Here is a 23,620-nt window from a genome sequence, read left to right as displayed (position 1 = left end):
ACAAGTTTGGCGGTGTGACCTCGGGCTGCCTTGGGGCTACCAGCTGGATGCCGGGGGTGGGGGGTTCCCTGTGCAGCCTTCCCCTGCTCTTGCTGGAACCAGTAGTGGAAGGCGAGGAAAGAACAGCCAAGAGATAAAGAGCTGCTCAGGATATGAAGCCCCCCTTGGCTCTTCCGTCAGAATATGCCTATCTAGTTTCAGCCTCTTTCCTCTGTGATCATGAAGACTGGAACTTACTTTGCAGTGGAAACAGAATTCCTTGAAACAAAGAGAGTTATTTATTTGTTTTTGTTTGTTATTTAAATTTATTATAGCGGTCCAGCTCCAATGGACTTGAGGGGGTGTACAACCACACACCCCCAATCCATAAAAACTGATAAAACCTAAAACCACACTGGCAGTCCAGGCTAAAAGGATCTAAAAATGACACAAATGAAACCAAACCAAACACGCCCCCCCAAACCCCAACCATAATTAACCCCAGCCCTGGGACCAAAGCCAGGTTTTATGGCAGCATAAGCAGATTTGTTCCCTAAGGAAGCTCAGCAGGGTTTATTCTTCAGTAATTTCCACTTCCTCATACATTCGTTCATCTTCCATTCTCTTGAGCTCTTTCAGCTCTTCCTGATGTCTTTCTTTAAACTCCTGGAGAGCTGCGGCTTTCTCTTCATGGTCTTTGTTGGCTGAGCAGCCTGGCGATTCGTGGCCCGGCACGAGGTAGGCCGTGGCATCTGCCAACATGGCTGAAACCTCATGGCAGAGGGCCTGCAAGGCTAAGGGCCGGTAGGTACTGTTGCTGATTTTGTAGTGCCTGCTGAAGAGATTGACAGGCTGTAGGAAATAATGAGGAAGGTTTTTCTCAGCCAGGGTGTGTTTTAGCAGCCCAAGGAGCGTCTCTAGAGAGGACAGCAGAGTCTCCCAGTGTTCTTTGTGGTGGTAGATCTCACAGCACCACAGCAAAATGGTCTGCAAGAGATGAAAAGCAACAGCATTTCTTAGATCTCACATAGACTTTGGAGGTTCGGGCCTCGTGACTTCCAAGGGTGTGGTCAAGCTTCATGTTCCTTGGTTTAGGTCAACGAGAGGCAGGAGGAAGGGAATTCAGGCAGCACAACTGGAGCTGAGAGGCTATGAAAGTAGAAGTCGGCAATTGATGCTGTTGGGACTAAGTCTTGTAAAGTTGTCTCTATAATGCAGGGTTCCTCAACCTTGGCAACTCTAAGCTGTGTGGACTTCAACTCCCAGAATTCCCCAGCCAGTCCGCACAGCTTAGAGTTGCCAAGGTTGAGGAACCCTGCTATAACACACACACACCAAGGCAGCAGGGAGGGAAAGACTGCAGAAGGGAGATTTTTTTTTAGTTATCATTTATCACTGTACCATTTTCAATGCTCCCGCGTGGATTAGAAATGAGTTTGTGCGTACGTTTATACAAGTACACCAGTGAAGATAACCAATGTGGCTGATAACAGTTTGGGCAGGAACATTTTGCAAGGATGATAAAACGTTATACTGTATGGGGAGTTTCACTGTATCTTCATGGGGGTGAGATGGGGGTTAATCTGGCCTAGCATACCGTTAGTTCAGCAGATTCACCTTAAGATGATAGGAAGTCAAGATTTTGCCATACTCTGGGGTCCATCTAGTCTTGTTAACAAACTTAAGCAGTCGTAAAGCCGCCCGCCTCTGTCCTCCATCGGCGTCAACTTCCTCAAGGATCATAGCCTCAGCACAGCTGAAAGACAGCCTAGGTCCGGGGGGAAAGTGGTTGTCAGGAATATTGTAACACTTGTGCAAACAGGAGCTTTAGAAGTATGTCCCCAGCTCAGGCTTCCTCCCTGTGTATCGTAAGTTTGCATCTTGCCTTCTTTCTTAACTTGGGCAGAAAAAATGAAAACCCTAGACTAGTGCATAATCGTGGGAAAAGATGCAGCTGCTTTAAAGAGTTCCAGACAGGTGCTCGATTGGCACTTCTGGGCATTAGGAGGCATCTTTTTTTAGAACTGTTCAAAGTAGATGGGTTGCCTGGATATGGTGGGAATTGTTAGCAACTAGAGGGCAGCAGAAGGGCCGGGCTTCTTGAAGGAGGCCTTCCAGTGAACCAGTGAGCATGTTCTTTCATTTAGGGAGATGCGTGGGCATCGCCCTCCTCAGATGAGGGTTCAAGAACTGTATTAAAAGCGAAAATGCAAAAGTTTGGCAAACAAATACTTAAAACATTTTTAATTTTAAGACACCTGAGCAATCTGAGGCTCTAGTGGAAAACCCTGGCCCTGTTCAGATGCATAATGCGGCCCCCCCCATCTATTTTGCATCATGACCCAGCATCCTGCAGGGCTTAAAGCAAAGACCCATTGCACTGCCTTAGCACCCCATCCCTCTGGCCCACTGAGAAGATGGTTTTTACCTCCAGAATCCTCCCTTTGGGACGAGCTCCGGCCCTGCTTCCGTAACGGCCTCTACCTTCCGGAGGAAGCTTTTCTTTTCGTTGCTCAGGTCACCGCCCCACCAGTCAGAAAGGTGGGTGAAATCTTCCCTTATAAACTCATTGGAGAACTTTATCACCCCCCGAATGGCCGGCACCAGCTTCACTGGGACAATTTCGTTCCCTTCGTCGAAAGCCAACTGGATGGCACAACCGCTCAAATCCAAGGTCTCTAATTTGATGTTCTCTAGAAATGTGTCAGAAGGAAGCAATATCCTGGTATTAGTGTGCAGAGAGGAAGAATCACCTATTTGTAATTTCACTGCCTTTCTTTGGGTCCAAGTACCCAAAGCAGTGCACAGCCCTGGGTTGTAACCATTATTGTATTGCAGAGTGGGGAGAAAAATTCATTCATTTGTCCGTTCATTCATTCCTTGGCTATCAATTTATAGCCGGGTCTCCTGAGAATACCATGGATAACCAGAAAACAAATGAATCATCCAATAAATCAACCCAGAGTTCTGACTCAAGGCACAATTATCCTACTTCGGACAAGTTGTGCAAAGATCCAGCTCTCTCGGCATATAATCAATCAAATATAAGGGCATTCTTACAGATGGATTCTTTGGGGGTAGTGAGCCAGAACAGTGCCCTTCCTGTTGTAAAATCCTTGCTCTGTCTCACTGCCTGTTAAATCCTGTATTTTTTTATTCCCAGCACATATTTGTGTGCAAATACATATGTAACATTTCATTTTTTGTTGATTATATTTGAATGTTCTTCTATTTCTAAAGTGGCTCGCATACAAATACCAAAATTACTTAATCCAAGGCCTCTTATTTGAATTAAGAATGAAATAATTTTAAGGCTATTAAGAGAGGTAAAGATGCCAACGATGTGATGGATTGAACCCATCTGAAATTCAAAGACAGAAAAAAATGAAAGGCTTGGAGATATTAAAAGGTATTACTTCTAACTGCCTCTAATTATAATCCAATTTGTTTCTGAGAAGGCTAATTGCTTGCCATGCAAGGTTTCTGAGATAGTTTTTAAATTTGTTAATCTGTGGCCAGCTAATTTTTGTAGACCAGCAACTGAAAGGACAACAAAGATGTTGTATCTGCTTGTGCTTAAAGTTTCTTATTTGAAGAAATGGGCAATAAAAAAAAATCAACTCACCTCTCATCCTGTTATGGATACTGGGTACTCGGGAGGGGAAAAGCCGACGTTGGAAAACAGGATCTAATGGTTGAGGAGGAATCCAGTATAAATTTAAGGAATGCAGTTTAGCTTTATGGTTTTATAATCTGCAGTCATTGCTTTTGTTTTTAAAACCGTGTAAATTAGCAATAGGTCTTCTGGAACCCAATCCAATCCCTCAAGCATTTTCTCCCAATAGTAAATAATTACATTTTATGCTTTCTGGACTTACCATTTTGTCGAGGATGGGTGTACTCTAGGGAGCAGGGAAAGAGAAATAGGAGAAAGTCAAGGAGAATCTGTTGTGGATTTCAAGAACCATCCCATTTAAGAACCGGGGCACGGACCAACATTCATCCCAGCAGATACAACTTTATTTGGTATCTTGATATAGTGAGAAGCCTATTAAATTTCCATCTCAGGGTTGTTGGGAGTTGGGCAGCATACAAATTTTAAAAATAATAACAGCAGCAGCTATTATTTTGAGAACAAAGCTGGCAGATTGATGTCTTTGGAAGAGAACTTGACTATAGATAGTCCTCGACTTATGACCACAACTGGGACCAGAACTTGTCACTAAGTGAGGTGGTCGTTAAATGAATCACACCAATTTTACGACCTTTTTTGCTGCAGTCATTAAGCAGAACACTGCAGTCTGTGAAGTGAATCACGTGTCGTTAAGCGACTCTGGCTTCCCCCACTGACTTTGCTTGTTGGAAGCCAGCTGGGAAGGTCATAAATGGTGACCGTGTAACCCCAGGATGGTGCAACCATTGAAAATACATGCCGGTTGCCAAGCACCTGAATTTTGATCATGTGACCGCAGGGATGCTGCAACGGTCGTAAGTGCAAGGACTGGTCGCAAGTCACTTTTTTCAGTGCTGTTGTAACTTCAAATGGCTGCTAAATGAATGGTTGTAGGTTGAGGACTACCTGTATTCACACAGTAAAAGCCTCTAACAGATTCTGCCTGGCTAGCAGTCCCTAAGTTTTACTCACAAGCAACATTTTTTTGTATCATCTGGCCTGATGAAGAGCTTGCATGCTCTGTACTATTTTGATTGGCCTTAATGAAAATATAAGCCAACTAGGTCACACCTAGCTTTATTTTTCTAAAATTATTTCATTTAAAAGGCAAATGGAGTGCTTGTCACGTTGCAAAATGCTAGCTTCCAGCATCACCTTTATTCACAGAAATTAACCTGGATGACATATCTTTGAACACTGAAATGGTTGATTGTTTGCAAGTCAGGCCATTCTCAAAAGAAAGATGGAGGATGGGAAGTTCTACTGTGATGGTATGCGGGAATGACCTTGGGAGACAGGGGAAGGATGCTGCCTAGGGAGCAATCGGATAAAAGGGGGAGGAGCCCGCAGCTGAGTAACAGGCAGAGAAAGGAACTTAGAAAGGAACCGCCCTAGTTTATCAGGCTGTAGAAAGAGACGGCAGGAGATCTGCACTTCCAGACTTGCCAGATTCTGTTAATGTGGCCTTACAATAAAGTAGAATGAGCTCATCTGGTCGTGTTTCCTGCCTGGTCTACCTGGGAAGGCTGACATCTACAGACCTTCCCTATCAAGTTCCTTCTGCTAACTGAATCCGTAGTAAATAGAAATTATTTTGTGAATCTGCAAGGCGCAGCCCTTTTTTTTTTTTAAGCATTCGTGACATACTCTCTTATTCCAGATGTATCTGGTCCAAAACATTTGCCTATCTCTGCACTGGATTTCCATTGCACTGGCTAATCTGAAACAGTGTACCTGGATTCAAGGCAATGCCTACATATTGATGGAAGTCCTTCAGGATTTGCTCTGGATTCAGATTATGGCAGCTGAGACTCTCCTAGCAAAAAGCAAAGCAAAGAGGGTTGCTAGATTCCACACCCCAAACTGAAGAGAAAAAATAAGAGGGAAAGGCACCCCCAATCTCCCCCATTGGGGAAGTCAGTGATAAGCTCTTAATTTGGACACTTTCACGTAAGATGGTCATTTGCCATGACGATCAAATTCAGCAATTTCACAGTGATGCAGCATGGACAGTAGTGGGTGCACCTTGGTATGCCCATATAACCCAACAGTTGCATGAGCTGTGCTGGCTCCCAGCAGGCTTTCGGGTGCAATTCAAGGTGCTGTCACCTTTATCACCTACACGGCATGGGGCCAGGTGACATGCAAGCTGCTTATCCCCAGTGGTTTCTGCCGGCCTTACTACATTTGGTAGGGTGAGCATGCTCCGGGTCCCCTTGGCAAAGCAGTGTCACTTGGCGGGGCCTCGGAAGTGCTTTCCCTGTCATGGTGCCTGCCTTATGGAACAACCTCTCCCCACAGATACTATGGGCCTTCAGGAAAGCAGTAAAGGCCTGACCTTCCCCGCAGTCGTCATAGAGCTGGTGAGGGTGGTTGGTGGATGGATGCAAGATTTTACTGGGGCTTCAATGCAGTTTACTATTTTAAACTGTTGTTTTTGACTAGGGGCTTAATTTCAAAAGGTTTATACAAAAGATCTTTTGAAACTTCTAGTTGGAACTATCCGTTCCTGCTCTTTCAAAGAGAAAGAGAAAGAGAAAGAAAGAGTGAGGGAGGGGAAGGAAGGAAGGAAGGGCTAATTTCAAAATCTTTATACAAAAGATCTTTTCAAACTTCTAGCTGGAATTATCAGTTCCTGCTCTTTCAAAGAGAAGAATGTCAGAAATAAAACATGCCTTCAGGTTAAAAACGGGGAGTTTTCACCATTTGGTTCTGGTCCTCCCAGAGCCCTGTTTCAGCCTCCCAGAGTGCATGTAGCCTGGGGGAATACAGACCTTGACAAAAGAAACGCTTGCCCAGCCTCCATCTACAGGAAAGGATTTCCTTCCCCGAGGGAAAGGCATGCACCTAACCTCACTATCTGCATAAACAACCCGGCAATCTTCTTGCACTCAGCTTCGCTTAAAATTTGATCAGCCTGGGAAACGGAGGCAACCAGGGAATTGTCAGAGTGGTAGAAAGGAGGATCATAAAAACGCCCACCACCTCCCACAAGAAACGCAAAGATACTACCCAGAAGAATTTGAAAGAAATTCACAAGCATCCCGAGAACAGGGTGGAAAAACAAAGACCCCTTTTTGGGGAGAGGCATTTTTCCAGCACGGGTGTTCCAGATTTCAGCACGGTCTGCACCACCCTCCCTTCTGGCCGTCAGGTTGACCCCTACCTGGCACATTTCTAAGTTATAGTACTCGGCGTCCTCCTCATCCTCCTCTTCCCCCCACTGCGATTTTGGCTTATCGCAATAGATCTCCACATCCGTCTCCGCCACCTCCTCGACGTCCACCAGCACTTTGGTGCCCTGGCGAAAGGCCGGCAGCCCTTTGTCAGGAAGCTCGCGGACTCCCCTCCGGCGAAAGAGGTAGGTGGGGAGCTCGCGGCTGGGGCGGCTGGGGGAGTCGTGGGGGACGCATCTGCTCCTGAGCGCCAGCTTGGAGTTATACCGCAGCGGGACGAGGAAGTCGAAATCGTGGGAAGCGCTCTCCGCTTGAAGGTGCAGCTCCTCCTTGTAGCTGCCCAAGGGGATGGGCTCAAAGGGGTATAACCCCCTGCTGGATTCATAGGCCCACTTCACAATCTTCTCCACCGTGCTTTTCACGACAAAGAAGTTCTTCTGGACAAGCCACTCCTTGTTCCCTGAAAGGAAAACGGTGTCCGCGTGGAACTGCTGCAGAATTCTCTCCTGTTCCATCAGCTTTTCCTTGCTCATTTTGAACTCTTCCTCCTCCCTCTCTGAAGCCTTCCGTCCAGCTCGGCTTTCACGTTTCCTTTCAAAGCTGCTTTCCGATTGGTTGGTTTGCTCTCGGGGGGTTTTTGTACCGAAGAAAGAGGGAGGATGGCTGTAAAGTGGACTTTTCCCCCTGCAGGCGATAAACAAAAGAGAAGAGCTTTAACCCTCAAAATGCAGGTCTTTGCTGCTTCTTAAAGGTGGGAGATAACAAGAAAAAAACAACAACTAAGATGTCAAGCAATGATTGGAGATTTTCCTTAATCTTGCTCTTTCCAGGAAAAGAGAGAGGGGAGTTTTAAGCTGTTTTTACAGGTAGTCCTCGCTTAACGACCACACTTGAGACCGGCTGGAGGATTCTGGGAGTTGAAGTCCACACCTCTTAAAAGTTGCTAAGATCGAGAAACACTGCTTCAGGATCTCTATTTGACTCCCAGACCCTTCACAAGATGAAGCACACCCCATTATTATTTCTCCCCCTGCTGAAAAATAACTGTTTCTTTTCCATGTACATGTTATTTGGGTTCCCCTCTGGATTGTCCTTACCTCAACTTTAAAAATAAAGACAATGATTTGCAATGGGATTTTCGGATCTGCTCCTCTCCTCTGTCTGAGGTTACCGATCAGTTAACTTCCCCTTCCCACCATGGCCATTTTGATTGTGCTGCAGGAGAATCGGACACCTGCCTTGCACAGAGATGTCTGTCCATGTAATGTCTGTCTGGCACTTCCCATAGCCCTGGTCAGGTCTTATACAGGCGCCTTGTATACATGGGTTTAGCATCTTTTGAAAAAGCTCTAAAGCCGTGTTTAAAAAAACAGGCCTAGTGCTCTCTGGAAAGGCTGCTTAATCCTGTATTGCATCAAAGCTTGATTTAAGGGAAAGGGAGGCAGATTCTGCCAGTTGCATGTTGCTGGTTTTGTCATCACTGTGTGCATTACGGGTTTTCTATCGCCTCTGCCGACAAGGGGTTTTGCATGGCTGTTATTTTTATTTTTATTATTTCTAAGGATTTACACAAAAGCACTACAGTTGACACCTTGCTAGTCAATACTCAGGGGGCCAGTTCCATGCCGTTTCAAGTTCCTGCAGCTGTTTGTGCAGTGTACCATATTTATTGAGCCCCCCCCACCCACCGCCGGAAAGGTGGAGGCAAAGTCAGGAGTCGAACGGGACCTGCTGCCTTCCATAGGAGGCGGAAAGAGTATTAGGTATGCTTGCCACCTTGAGTTGTTTACAAAAAAAAATAATAAAGGTGGGGTAGAAAACAAACAAATAAATAAGTTCAGAACTGCAACTCTTATCATGTCCAGAAGGCAAAACAAAGATCTCCATTTCTTTCTCTCATATATTGTTGGCTCTCATGCAGCTCACTCAGAAAGTCCTTTGTTTCTCAAGGAGGAGAATGGAAATTGAGAGAGAGGTCCTTGAGAAAAGGAACAGGATGCACTGTCTATTCAAGATGGACCACTCTGGTTGCATCCACACAATATGCTCCACTTGTTCTTTGAGTCTCACACAGAAGCTCAATGGCCAAATACTTTACAGGGTTGTTCTGAAAAACTGGAAGAAGGAATGCTGTCTGTGCCACTAAAGCTTCTGGAAGGAATGCAGGATAAAAATCGAAGAAATAAATAGTGGCCTGGCTTGACACAGCATACCAAGCCATGAAAAACTATCCAGTGTTCAAATCAGTGTTTCTCAGCCTCAGCAACGTGAAGATGTGTGGAGATGCTGGCTGGGGAATTCTGGGAGTTGAAGTCCACACATCTTCAAGTTGCTAAGGTTGAAAAACACTGGTTCAAACTAAGCAAGCTTAGCGTGTTGTGTGAACACAGCTGCTGGATATTCATTTCCTTCCATGCCCAGTTTTGTGGTTTGTGAACCTGAAAATGGTGTAACATCCTTTGAAGCAGGTGAGCTGCTAGCCCTATGGAACCATCTTCTCCAGCTGGCTTCCTGAGCAAACCCAGACAGCCATGCCCAGAGGAACATTATGCAGAGGCAGAGAACTGCCACATGATGGCAGCAGAGCCCATAATATTGGTCTCACTCCACACATACTGTCTTAATTTTCTACCATGTACATGAAGCTGCCTTGGAGAACTTTCTGTTCGGTAAAGTCTGCCTGGTGACTTTTATCGGTTGATTTGTTATTATTACAGTATTATTACTGTTCACAAATAAAACAGCCAGGTTGTATAGCTTTGACCCAAGCATTGCAAGCTCTCTCTTTCTGGGTGGCTGATGGCATGTTGGGAAGCACCAGGTCACAGAAGATGTCCTGTCCTGATGTTTAGTACCACAGCAGGGGAATCAAAGAAGCCAAGATGGTGGATTGAAGCCCCGCCTCTTTTGAGGGACATTTAAAAGGGGTGGGGCTTTGATCCACACAGTTGCAATAACCATCTTGACTTATTTGACCGCCCACCCCCGGTAGACACAAAAGTAAGGTACAGAAATGTCCTGGCACCCCTTTTTGCTGATATGTCCCCGTGATGTTGTTCTCATCTCATCTTCAGCCCATGATTGGGAGATGCTGAAGTCAGTGGTGCCAGCATTTGAATAATATTTTCCCCCTTATTTTGACTCCGGCCAGGATGAGTTAAATCTGTGAGGCTCTGCCACCTGTTATCTTGGAGGAAAGAATCAGGCAACTGGATATCCTGGGACCCAGTGGTGTTTGCAGGATGTGGTAAAAAAAGCCAAGATGGGGGCCGCAACAGTGCGATTGAAGTTCCATCCATTTTTAATGTGCAATGTTGTGGCCCCTTCCATGACTTTTTCTGGTCACACCCTGCAAACTCCTCTGGGTCCGTAAGAAGTAATTTTTAAAAATCTGTTTTTTCTCACCCCTAGCATGGCTGCATTGGATTAGGGGGAATTAAAAGTTGGTGGTGCCAGGGGTAACATTTCTACAGCCAGGAAGCATTCAAAAGTTGCAACAAATCTGTACCACTTTTAAAATAGAGCTTATGAGAAATTGTGGGGAGGCTAGAAAAAGGATGGACAAGAACACAGGCATAAATGTCAAGAGATAGTGGATGAGTCAATGGACACTCATCTCATAAAGAGCAGCTTAGCCCATGTTGAGAGGGACTGGGAAGAAGCATTGCAAAACTGAGAAATTCCTTGTACAGTTTCCAAAAATTCTGTATTTGTCCTAAACTAGCCTTAAAGATACTTTAGGGAAATGGATGCACTTTTGGCTTCTTTGATCTTGCCCTGATGGATGGGGCTTCACTAATCTGTACCCCAACATTTTCCCCCTTTTTTTAAACTCCAGGAACGGAACTGTGGTTAAAAGTTGTGATGGCTTGTTTCTTCCTAGAACTGAGTATTTGTTTAAGAAAAACTCCACAGTCATTTTTTCCAAAGGCCTCATCCCCCCAAACCTTCACCTTAGGATTGGTACAGTGGTGAAAAATCAAAACGTGTCAAGTCTTAGGCACGGAGGTGCAAGAATCAGAAAAGCTTAAACTGTAAGGTATTTTATTTTTTTCAAGCCATTGTTTGAAAGAATGGGACTGAAGGAAAAAATAGCTATCAGTGAACCAGGATATCTCGAATTTTTGAAGACAAGATATCTAGAATACCTCAGAATTGTCTTTTTATTCAGCGCTCCTCTTAAGGATTCAAAGCATTTCACGTACACTGCTGAATTTCTCCTGCAACCTGACTATTAAGGACACAGAACATGATTTCAGCAAAAAAGGAGAATCGGTCCTCCCCCACTTCCACTCGGTCCCATCTTTCTCTTCTGACTCATTCTCCATTTCAAGCAGTCATTGGATGCTTCTCCTTTTTTGCATTTTGCAAAGGCTAAAAAACTGAAGGGCATTTTTGATAGGAAAGCAGCAGCCAGGCCAGGGAGGCTGTGAACCAGGCCTCTTGGGCATCATAGCTGACAGGGAGGCGTGCCAAGCCCAGGTTGGACAGGGAGCTGCAGATGGTGCCCAGACTCCTAAGTTCTCCTCTGCGTGCGCCTGGGGCTGTCTGAAAAAGCCTTGGCTTCGCTCAGATTCTCCTGCTCCGTCTGTGAATCATTCGCCTGTTCCGGCTGGGTTGCTGGCTGCAGCCACCCAGCGCACGCAAGAGTCCTGCGCATTCCTTCCCCATGACTTTATCCGTCTGGGCTTCCTCGTCTCCTGGTTTCCATCTCTTTAATCTTCCTCCTCCCTCCCTCCCTTTGCTGGCATTTTCTTTCTCTTTGCCCGATGGGGTGGGAAAGACAATTTTTCCACTTTATGGATTTCACGATCACGACTGGCTTCATTCTCTTTATATGGCCAAGGAGACTCAGTGAGTTTGGCTCCGGATGAGCACAGTTCCACCTAGGAATTTGGAAACAGCCTTGACTCATGGGATTCCAGATGTACCACAGAATGGCTGTGTTCAGACAACAAGCGTACCCCTGGTTAAACCAAGCACAGTTTCAGGAATGACCCCATTGGCTGGTAGCCTGAGTGTTGTGTGAACCCAGTCAAGGCAATAGAAGGATCACCTCCCTTCCCCATGAGAAAGGAATTACCTTTACTTAACAAATAAAAACATAAACCTTCAATAGGTGAGCTGGAACAAAATCGTCTACTTCAAGCATGTGCTTTTTTACATGGAGAATTTAGAAGAAAAAAAAATGAAACAATTTCGATTCTTCCAATCGAAAAAAAGCACATTCACTGTTCCACCTTAGGATTTACCACCAGCTTTCTCAACTTGACAGCCTTTTAGATTCATCAGGCCACAGTGAATGATGGGAGCTGTAGTCTGACATCCAAAGAGCTGCCTGGTTGGGAAAGCTGCCTTATAGCTATAATCCAATTGTTCCTCAGCCTAATTTTGAAACTAGCCCTTGCTTGCTTATGGGCAATGAATAGAAATGCCAAAAAATCAGGTAGGAAAGGAAATTCATACTTAAGGACTAAATCAGGACAGCTTATTGAAGACTTGTCTTCACTGGAAGTCACTTTTTAATTAAGTTGCCATGTCTGGGCTGCAAAATTCTGAATGACCGCTTGTTGGCAGCAAGGAGTTGGATCTTTGGCATAACTTTGCTGCCATCTAGTGGTCATCTGAAATTCTGCAGCCCAGATATGGTAGCCCCTGTTTTGATTAAAAAAAAGAAACTGTATGCATATATGCCTGTACAGATGGCGATGTTGTAACACCTCTAATTAAACTGAAATAAAATTAAAACAGAGCTACCACATTTCAAGAAAGGAAAAATTAAGGGCTGAGGTCTAAACAGCCTTAAACCAGCTGGATCTGTGGCATTTTGGTGGAGAGAAGACTGCCTCCTTTTTCATCATTTTTGAAGTTAGCCCAGATTAATTAACCCAAACCAAGTGATTGGTGCAAACTGTTGGTGCTTCATTGACTAACTTGGATCTTGCTATCCCTCTTCGGGTTAGGGATGGTGCTTAACGACTCTGCCTCCTCAACTTGACCACAAAATAGCTGCCAGGCAGGAAATGAGAAGTTCCCTTTCATTGGATCTTTGAAACCAGCTCCTGCCAAGGAATTTTGGAAATTAGACTGAACACTAAACATTTCCCCTCATCAAGCAGAACTTCAAGTCCTCTGGTTTGGGGGTGGAAGCTGCAATAATTAAACTGGTTCAGGCCGTATGAACCAAACTTTTTTTTTGTCAGGTGAATGACTGGCATTATCACCCACACATGATGAACCCCAGCTGTACAGCACACTTTGCCCTGGCTGAGAAATCCAGATTCTTTTCCAACTCTGGCTACAAAGCCCTGGCAAGTCGGTTATTCATCGGAAGTAAAGAGCACCTTGACTGTACCTTCCAGGCCTAAGAAGATAGACAAAACCCCCAACTCGTGTGAAGTAGGCTGGAAAGACTGAAGTTCTGTGACTGCAACTGAGATCTAAGTAATATTTTTTTATTCACTTGATGGAAGAATCTTGTCTAATCCAGAAAGGTGCATACTTGCTGCTCTAAACCAGTGTTTCTCGACCTTGGCATCTTTAAGATGTGTGGACTTCAACTCCCAGAATTCCCCAGCCAGCATGAGGCTCAAGCTTATCTGAGTTATAAAAATTCTGCAGCTATAGTTATCATCTGTCCAGTCTAGGGGTGGGGTCAAAAAAGTCAAGATGGCAGCTACAACCACACATAAAAAGGAGCAGGGCTTCAATGGTATGGCCCTCGTCTTGACTTTTTTGACCCCCCGGTGGTCTCCCTTGTGTCCACTACCCCTTTAATAGTTACTTGGTACACAACAGCTATCTTTACATAACAGGGCTAGCCAAGTCAGCTAAATTCCCAGCCAATGCATTCATGCAGCACCCTAAGCTTATTTAGTTTTAAGTGTGTGTGTGATTGTTTGTTTTTCTGTCTTAGAATGCTGTGTGAGTCCAGCTCCTTTGGTTTTAGTTACCGTTTCGTTTTTTTCCCTGCTACAATCTCACATCTCCACAAATAAAAATAACAACAACACAATTAAACCAACATACCGTCCCAAACTGCAAAATCAAACCAAGGAGGAGGGAAGAGAAGCAAATAATAGGCACAAAGGAGTTGGGGAATGGTCCTTGGAAAAAGCTCTGGTTTTAAGAAGTTCCTAAAAGCTACCCTGGAGGGGGCCAGTGAGATCTCCTCGGGGATCCCATGACATAGTGTCAGCACTACTGCAGAGAAACTGCTTTCTGGCATCAGCTCCCTAACATTTGATATATTGTGCAAACCTAGAAAAGCACTGATGTGTGAACACTGCCAACACGTAGCAGGGGAAACCTTTTGCCTTAATGGCAAGTTAAGGGGTGCCTGCTCTGTGTCTACGTGCTATACCCTAAAAAATTATTGGAGCAGCTGCAGTAAAACACATGGGAAGATGACCTTCTGGTGCTCACTTGACTCAAGCAGAGAATTAAGCCCCATCTTTCATGCAGTGCAGCTCTGTGACAAGGAAGCCGGTCTAATCCAGAAGCTTGCAAAGTTGTCATGCCAAACTAAGTGATGGCAAAGCTTCTTCCCCCCTGTTCAGAGATACAGTATGCTGGTCTGTGCATCCTCTAAACCCCCAAGTAAAGTTTCCAAGTACTCATTGTTGTTACAGCTTTGCAAGTTCCAAGACTTTCTCGCCTCCTCCTATGTCTGGATTCGGGTTAGATTAAATTCAGCCTGGAGTTCTTCCATGCCATCATTCCAAGGGAAAAATAAGAATAAAATTGTGGGGCAGAGAGTTGTACTTGGCTTAGTCTGCGGGGCTATTGGGACGTCTCAGGTGCTGTGAATTTCTTACAGCAGCCACCGACCGGCTGCCGGGAGAAATACCTCTAATTCTGCCCTCTTTCTCTCCTCCTCCCCTACCCCCCCACCTTCAGATGAGTCACTGGGTGGTGTCAGGGACAGGCTGGTATGAACTAAGGGGACAGGAATGCAGAGCCAGGAGGCCAGAAGGGCAAGGACAAGAAAAGGGATAATGAGTCAGAGAGACAGAGAAGGAAATTCTGGGGGAGGAGGTGGCGGGGAAGAACTCAACAAAAGGAATCAGTGGCTTGAAAGAAAAGCAGTGTGGGGGAGAGAAAATAATTAGTATCGGGAAGTGGGAAAGTAAATTAGTGAAAAAAAAGGAAAAGTTGGAAATAATAACTCATACAGGTTTGTTTAAACAGGAAGTTTTTAAAACTCCTATGACATTCCCTCTCTACCAGTCTATTAAATAATTGAGATTAGGCAAAAGAAAGAACTGAAGGAGGGGGAGATGGTAAAAATAAACAGAGTAAGCTTAGCCTTGAGAAGCTGGAAGGCTGTATAAAGATCTATCTGTACCCAGCAAGTTCCATGCTGAAAAAATAGCAGCCCCCCCAACCCTTTGCTGGGTCCCTTAGAAGAAACAGCTCAGTTCTTGGGGTGCAGGTTTTCGAGAGCCAAAAGGCTTGTGTGGTACCAGCAAAAGTGGAATTTGAGTGCGGTGACCACCCAGCCAGCATGGCCATCCTCTGTGGTTGTGTTGAAGTCTGTTGATTTAATACATATTTTAAAAAGCGGTGTTTCTCCACTGTGTGCATAAGATGACTTGACAGCACACAACATGACCCTCAAAAACATCTCATCAACCTAAAAGCAAACAATAGAAGAACCGAAACCACCACAATTAGCTGAAGGGAAACCCAAGTCAGAGAGTCATTCCTCAAATGCTTAGAGCATCGAAGTGAGCTTAATTTTGTGGGTGCCCACAATCCTTCAGTGGGAAGGTAATTTTAAAAGAAGGCACTATCCTCAGGGATGGCTGAGTCCGTGGCCACCCCCTGCTGAATCTCCAAATTACACAGAACAGGTTGGAGACGTTTTACCGAGCCATCTGAAGCTAAAGGAGCTGCCATTTGAGGTTTGCAGACATGGGAACTCAGATCCAAGGTTTACATTCCCTGAATGCTGAACCTCCTGGTTCAGCCGTTGTTTTTTAACTCCCGGGAGTTAAAAACTCCTCCTCCCTCAGCCCTCCAAGTGAGATTAGGAAAAGGAAGACGGGAGGTGTGAGGCACGTTAAAGAGCCCTGTGTTAGGAGACAGGAAGTGGCTCCCATCTTCTTACTAGCAAATTGGAGCTTCTCAGGGCTTGGGAGTCATTAGCTGCTGAAATTCTCCCACCTGTTGCTAGGGAAGAAAAATACCTGTAAGGTATTTCAGCTTCATTCCTGAAAGTGAAAAGAGGGCTAAAGTTTCAAAGAACTTTTCCTTCCCAAATCTTGGCTAGACTCAGACCTTCTTGGCTGCAGAGAGGAAGCACATCAGGGTGCCTTTAGGCTATACTTTAGCTACAAAGAAAACAGGAAACTACTTCGGAGTTTTTTTTCCCCCTGCCTGCCTGCCAGCTAGGCACTCCCCAATCTGCATTCTCACAAAGGGAAGCTGGAAATTCACTGGGCCTCCAGTGCTTCGCAGGCAGGGCTCCAACAGGGCCACAGGCCAGTCTGTGGGTGGGGAGGCAGAAGTGGAAGGCGAAAACTCAGCCCTGGGACATGTGAAAGAACTGAGCTCCTGAGCATGCAGAGAGATTTTTCTGAAGCACAGGCATTCTCTGTCAGCGCTTCTAGATTTAGAAGAAATGTGGCCAGGCAGGCTGAGGTGTTCAAATTCTTCTGACAATGAAACACAACTCTTTTATCTATGACCCTGGATTATTTTTTGACTGAACTACCAAATTATATGAAAAACCACCCCCACCCCCACCCCCACCCCGCAGAGCAATGAATCAGGTAAGAACATTATTGCTTTAAACACTCCATTTGTAAAGATCTAAGTCAGTGTTTTTGAAACTTGGCAACTTTAAGATGTGTGAACTCCAACTCCCAGAATTCCTCAGCATGCTGGGAAACTTGGATCAAAGACTACCTCGAAAGAATCACACATCAGCTTCTCAGAACTGAAAAATAATACAGTACAGCAGGGAAAATACATGGCTACACCACAGTGGGGAAGACTGCAAGGCAAGATGTCCTACTCATCTACTGATCCCCCCATGTTTCCTGACTGGCAACTTCCTGGGGTATAGACCTCAACCCCCAGAATTCCCTAGGCAGCATTGCTAAGGATTTGGGGAGGTGAAGTCCAGACATCTGAAAGCAGCCACAATCGGGTGACACTGATTCATTCATTAGCACAGTATCACCTGCTCAGATCAACAGCAGATTTTAAACAAAGCCATTTCCCATCATCTGCTACCTTTTAATTGGAGATGCCTGGGAATTTACTTGGATTATTGGCGCATATAAAAATGCTTTGCCACTGAGCTCCTGTGGCAGGGGGAAACACAAGTGAGTGGCACGATCTACCTCCATCTAGGAGTCTCATCATGCTGAACAACCTCACAGGGTTGTCATAAAAAGATGCTGATCTCATTTATGTGAAAGGCTTTAACGTTTAAAAAAAAAGTAGGATCTCACACTAAACCTTAAGGTGGTTTATTCAGCTTTGGCTTTTTGTATCATGCAAATCTGGCTAATTGTGGTTTATTTAATACAACATTAAACAAACTATAGGCAGTTCTCGCTTAACAACCACAATTGAGACTGGAATTTTGGTTGCTAAGCGAAGCGGTCATTAAGCGAATCCGACTTGATTTTATGACCTTTTTGTGGTGGCTGTTAAGCGAATCATAGTGGATATTAAGTGAACCATGTGGTTGTTAAGTGAATCATGCAGTTCCCCATTGATTTTGCTTGCCAGAAACCAGCCAGGAAGGTCAAAAATGGCAATCACATAAGCACAGGATGCTGTAATGGTCATAAATGCAAACCGGTTGCCACACGCCCAAATTGTGATCATGTGAGCGTGGGGACACTGCGATGGCTGTTAAGTGTGAGCACCGTCGTAAGTCTGAACTGTCACTAAATGAATGGTTGTTAAGTGAGGACTACCTGTATGGTTTACAGTGATGGGCAAATCAGGCCCATCAATATTAATACTTGCCTCCTGTGGAACATGGTTTGCCACACTCTCATACCAAACTTAAGCACCTTTTACATTTAAGCATTTTTATTTTAGTTCAGTTCACAAATGCCATGTCAGGAAATGACATGCTTTTTTTTCTTACTATAGTTGAAAAAAAAAACAATCACACAATAAAATTAAAATTCTCTTATGAGAGCAGAAGACATAAATAGTATCTCAACAGGGAGCACCGAAGAGAAGAGAGAGAAGGGGAGATACCAGTGAGAATCAGAGAAAGCAATCCGGTGCCCTCCAGGTATTTTAGAGCACGACTCCCATAAGCCCAAGGCAACTTGTATTTTTTCACAGCATTATGGGAATTGTGGTCCAGAATGTCTTCTGGAGGTTCCAAATTACCCACCTAATTGTCTTTTTGATGTAGTGGCCAGCCACTGATTGGAGAGAATGGTGCAAGATGCTCTGTTGAGGCTAGTCTGTGCTCCCCTCTCATGGAGAGTTTTAGCACCCAATATACCTCTCTATATACAGATAATCTAAAAATCACATTCATCTTTTTTCCCTAAAGTGTCCCCCAAACGGAAATGACAAAGGAGGCCTGCAAGGCAGATCTAGGAATTGCAAAATTCCCCAGAATGTAACCCCATAGGAAGATAAATCACCCCAATATGGGGCATTAGGCCTGGGGTGCTTGTGTGTTGACAATGAGCCTCTCAGGGCACAAGGCATTTGGCAAGGAAGGTGGCTGGCCTTTCCCCAAAGGGGCCATCCATGCTTTGTTGGGTTTTTTTCCTGAAATGGGAACAAGAGAGCAATAGATTTCACAGCCCATTGCTGAGTGTGCAAAGTGTAAGGCCCCAGAATTCCAGGGCAGGTGAAAAATGTCTCTCCTGCAGCTTCAAGAAAAGTCGAGGTAATCAAAAGTGACACTTTCCTTGCTGTCTCCTGGATCTGAAGTGTTGAAAAAAAGATCTGTGGGGAGAAAAACAAGGAAGATGAATGTGGCGCTTAAAGTCAGGGCAGCCTTCCGCAACATGGTCCTTCCTTGATGCCTCCCACAGTTCCCATCCCTCTAAGGGTTGGAGCCAGTGGCTGGGAATGACAGTAGGGTCTGCCAAAAGATCTTAGAGATATTATCTTGGGGAAGGAGGACACTGGAAACAGACCAGTGAAACTGGACCTTTGCTTGGTCATTAATCTTATTCATGATCTTGGGCCAGGTACTAGTTTCAGGTTGTCCTACCTCACAGGGTTGTGGTGAAATTAATAAAGGGCTGTGGTGCCATTTACCCTTACTTGATATCCCAAAATATCCCAAGTTTGTTTGAAGTTGAGAAGCCACATTCAAAGTTTTCAGGGATGGTGTGAGATCAACAAAATGATCCTAGGCAACTTTACTCAGAAATTAGACTTAATCAGGTATTACTCCCAGTTAAATACATATGCTAGGATAGCCTTCTGAGATTATTCAAACATGATAGTGTTTAGGAATGAACACGGACTATGTCAAAAGGAAAAAAAAAACTTCTGTTACCACACAGTGATGTCATTGAAAGACCTTCATACAAATATATTTAGCTTCTGTAAATGTTTCACCATCTAGAAAAAAAGTTTTCTGTTCAAGGTCATTGAGAAGGTTTTTTGAAAAAGAGGGAAAGCTAAACATTTCTTGATTTCTAGTTTTTGAGAACTAGAAACTTGGTTCCTGTTTTCCCCTTCTTCTTAAAGTGCCAAATTAATAGAAGTGTTGTACCCACAGGCAGAAAGGAAGGACAAGGGCAGGAGCTGAGATTAACAGCGTCCCCATCTCACCTTCAGTGTATCAGTGATTCTTGAGCTGAATGGCCTCCAGTTTCTTCTATTGGGGCTGGAAGAAGAGCAAAAATAATAGTTAAATGTTTATCCATGTGAAGGAGAGGTGGAGACTCTGCTGCAGAGATGCTCACTGTAACAACCATTTCTGCTAGGATGAAATATCACAAAGAGGAAGAACTTACTGGTGAATTTTTCTCGCCTTCGGCAGCGGGCATAAATTATTATGCCCCCAATGATGCTAGCCAGAAGAACAGCACCGAGAGATGCCCCAACTAACAGCCACAAATTGAAGGTATTGGTGGGCTGGGGGTCTCCACCTGCAAGAGAGAGGAGAGAAGAACACCTTAAATTTCCCTGCAAAAATGGCTTTTAGCTGATTCCAAAGGATCTTTGCCTGGCGTAGCCAATTTCTTAATCTGAAACAGACATCTGTTGCTCAAAAATCCTTTTCCTTCCTGCCAACCGAGGTCTCTCAAGGCTGACTTGCCACTAGCAGTGGAATAAAACTACACATAAAGGCTTTACTTTTTCCAGTTTTAAATGTTGGAGTAGGGGTGGGAAAAAAAATCAATTATCTTTTTCTTTGCCAGCGGCACAACCCCACTTGTAAGAAGGCTGGCCAAAAATTGAGCCTATGCTTCGTTTTGAATTGCAATTAATCCCAGGCCCAGAGATGCAGCTTTGAGAGAAAGGCTGACGCAGAGTGGCCAGAAGGGTAGATTTGGACCTCTGTAAGGGGACAGTGGCCCCAACGTCTGCTCTCGGCATGGCGAGATTATTGGTGGAAGACACCAACGTTTGCTGCCATTTGCTCCCAAGAGAAAGGGGAGGAATTAAAAACAAAGCATATAGTTACAAAGCAGACCTACAGCTAAACATAGTGGGCTGGGTGTCCACAAAAGCCAAGATGGCAGCCACAATCATGTGATCAAAGCCCCGCCTTTCACGGGCGCTGCGGAGCTTTGATTGTCGACGTGCAACCACGTACAAATGGGGAAGGGTTTCAATCACATGAGCGAAGCTGAATCTTGACTTTTTTGACCATCCCTGAATAAACCAACCTTGCATGCCCAACTTTGGGAAAAGAAAGGGGACCATCTTTTCGGGTGGAGGATGTTAGAGGAGGGGCCCCATGGGAAGATATTGTGGGATGGAGCTGTGGGTGCCATTTGCCTCCCCCCTGAAAGATGGGATTCTGTCTCCAATTCAATTGCTAGCCTGTTGGCTTCTGAACATGCAATGCGAAGAAACACCGTCCTGACTTTGGGCTCAGGGGGCAAAACGCCTCAGAACGGGCCTGCCCTCAACCGCTTCACTATCCAGACATTCAGCCCCAAAGAATCGTGCGCTGTAGTGGCAGGCTGAAGATCCAACCCCTTGTCCCTTCTCCCAGGCTGCTCCAGGAGCGACAGTATTATGGCAGTACCAGAGACACGTGGCAGCCCTTCTGGACCACAGCAACATAGTTTCTTAGGAGCCACTCACAGGTAGAGCAAAAATCATTCTTGTTTTGACGTTGGCACACCGAGCAATCCATGCACTTTTCCAGGTCCGGGCTCCAGGACTGGCCTCCGGGGCACGTGGTTTCTGAGGAGGAAAAAAGTCCCCAAGGGAGCTGAGAACTCACACATCCCTCTTTGCACACAAAGAGCATCAGGAAGTTTCTGCCTCCCTAAAGCAAAGCAGGATTAACAAAAGTGCTGGTGTTTCAGATTCCAGCACCTTGCAGATGTGTTGGACTCCAGTTCCAATAATCCCTTGCTGCCTGGGGTTATGGAAATTGACATCCAGCACATCTGCAGGCATAGCTACTCTCCTAGTGGGAAGAAATGCACAAAGCTTTGGAAGAAGAAAGAAAGAAAGAAAGAAAGAAAGAAAGAAAGAAAGAAAGAAAGAAAGAAAGAAAAGTAAAACAACAAACAAGTTGGGGCATGAGATGCATTAACAGCTGGGTGAAAATAGGGAAGAAAGATAAGGACAAAATGAGAGTCATAAATGAGGGGATGCTGCGCTTAATCCATGTGATCCAACCTCCCCCCCCCCCCCGCCATGACACCAGGGCTATTTCCAGAGGGGTAACGTCACTGGGGTGAGGGGGTGTTGTGTTTCACCCCGAAACGTGAACCAGTGCTAAGGAGAACATTGGGGGGGTGAACTCAGAGGCCATCACGTGGCTAACCCCCCCTCCGGTTAGGAGAAGCAGAGGGAGCCATCACGTCCCTCACTTTTAAATGACTTCATTGATAAAACATGCCCGGTGCGAGCAGGCAACGAGATGGCACTAAGCCCAGAAGCAAAGCAGGCGAAGTCGGGCGGGCAGATGACTCACAGTGTGGGTCGCATGACACCAACGTCAGACCGCCCTCCCCGCACGTCGGCCCCGCTTTTCTCACTTGCAGGACTAGGACGCTCGCAGACTTTCACCCGGAAAGCCAGCCAATAGGAGAGAGGCAGGGCCGAGCGGGGCGTGGCCTTGCATTCATAAACATTCCAACTTCTCACATCAATCGCTTCTGTGATTAATTTCTCAGGGTGGGGCGGGGTTTAGCTCAGCCCCGGAATTTGTGGACTGATATGGAAGCGCCACTAGGCATGTGCAGATTGCTTTCGATGGAGCCCAGCCTGTTTTCCCTTAACTATTCTCTTCTGTAAAATTCAGTCGGAGTGAACTAAGCAAATGTTACTTCATATTAATATAAATATAGTCCTTTTCGTTATATTGTATTCGTTTTCATAAAGCTCCTACCCCGCATCGTTACGTTAGCGGCTCCACAACAGGTAAAGATTCAACAGGTTCAGCCCTCAAGAGTAACGGAACCGTGATAGAGAGGGTTGCACCTGCTGAAAAACTGTCCAGGGAGTCATTGTTAGACCGAGAAGATGACCGCACCGACTTTACATCCTAGGAGGGTTCGTACATCTAAGCCTTTTCCTTAACACTATGTGTGAATGCACTGTGCTTTGCGCAGGGCGCAGCCCAGCATCTACCCACACGAGTATCAGCTAGAAAGCTGGGTTACTGGGAAGCCTGCATACTTGTCCAGTTAAAAATCGTTGCGAGGTCCTTATTCCACGTTTTCTCCACAAAAGTAACCGCGGCCGTCCCACAGGGGTCTGGCCGCGACTCCTTGACAAGCGGTCTTACAGTCAACAAGAAAAGGGCACAAATTTCATTCATTCATTCATTCATTCATTCATTCATTCATTCATTCACACGCCAGCCGCCCCCTCCTTTTCTGTTTTGTCTCATTCTGCCCGCTCCTTTTCATCCCTCACCAACCCTCCCTCAATCTCGCTCCAAACGCCACTTGCGGACTGCGAACGGTCACTGGCGGCAATTCAACAGGTATAGCTTCGCGGCACCTTCCGTACCTAGTTAGCGGTGGAACCCGCACCTGTTTACTCGGCCCTCTCTCCAATTGTTAAAAGGAAAAGTTTGCCGGGGGAGGGGAAAAGGACCCCTCCTAAATGCTACCGGCCCTCCGTTTACCTGCGATGGGCTCTCCCCCGGCGGTCCCGAGCAACACGGGCAAGAGCCCCAGGATGGCTCCCCAGGCAAGCATCGCTCGTGAGTCTCGCTGCTCCTTCCCCGCCACCGAGGACGTCCGACAGCGAGCTACTGACTCAGCGCCGAAAACTTTCCTCGGCTCGGCTCCCTGCGAGAGACGCCCCCGCGGGTCTGGGATTGGCGGGCGCGCGGCCAGGCTCCGACGTCCCGTCCTCTGATCTGCGGGGCAGGGGGGGAGGGGACGGGGGGCGAAGCGGGAGCGAGTTGGCGCAGGAAAAGTTGCTCCGCGCTTTTCCGGGCAAGGAAATGGCCCTTGTTTAGCGAGCGCGGCCGGGAGAAGGAAGGAGAGGGGAGGCGGGGGCGGGGAGGGGGGCCCGAGCGCTGGCCGGCCCGGCCCGGCCCGGCCCGGCTTCTCGGAAGCCCTGCTGGGCTGGAAATCCTGCGGCCCCCGGAATGAGCGGCTTTCCGTCACGTTAGGACTTTTTCTTTGGTGTTTCAGTG

At 45.9% G+C, this 23,620-nt stretch overlaps 2 protein-coding genes across 2 annotated transcripts; both read right to left on the bottom strand.

The window, feature by feature from the left end:
* Nucleotides 1-340: 340 nt before the first annotated feature.
* Nucleotides 341-8,359, bottom strand: LOC134496776 (uncharacterized). The gene is made up of 8 exons (XM_063302487.1): nucleotides 8,322-8,359; nucleotides 6,819-7,512; nucleotides 5,387-5,468; nucleotides 3,858-3,881; nucleotides 3,605-3,667; nucleotides 2,408-2,672; nucleotides 1,597-1,747; nucleotides 341-966 (listed from the first exon to the last, which is right to left on the bottom strand). Exons 1-8 carry the CDS (start codon nucleotides 8,357-8,359, stop codon nucleotides 553-555), a joined length of 1,731 nt encoding a protein of 576 aa, XP_063158557.1. The 3' UTR covers nucleotides 341-552.
* Nucleotides 8,360-17,865: 9,506 nt separating this feature from the next.
* On the bottom strand, nucleotides 17,866-23,247 carry TNFRSF12A (TNF receptor superfamily member 12A). Its single transcript, XM_063301356.1, has 5 exons — nucleotides 23,102-23,247; nucleotides 21,097-21,198; nucleotides 19,794-19,928; nucleotides 19,609-19,663; nucleotides 17,866-18,768 (listed from the first exon to the last, which is right to left on the bottom strand). The coding sequence occupies exons 1-4, from the start codon at nucleotides 23,172-23,174 to the stop codon at nucleotides 19,611-19,613; spliced, it is 363 nt and encodes a 120-aa protein (XP_063157426.1). The 5' UTR covers nucleotides 23,175-23,247; the 3' UTR covers nucleotides 17,866-18,768; nucleotides 19,609-19,610.
* Nucleotides 23,248-23,620: the final 373 nt, after the last annotated feature.

The sequence above is a fragment of the Candoia aspera genome, chromosome 4 (assembly GCF_035149785.1).
Source record: "Candoia aspera isolate rCanAsp1 chromosome 4, rCanAsp1.hap2, whole genome shotgun sequence".
Classification (NCBI taxonomy): domain Eukaryota; kingdom Metazoa; phylum Chordata; class Lepidosauria; order Squamata; family Boidae; genus Candoia; species Candoia aspera.
This window is presented reverse-complemented; position numbering and strand designations above follow the sequence as displayed.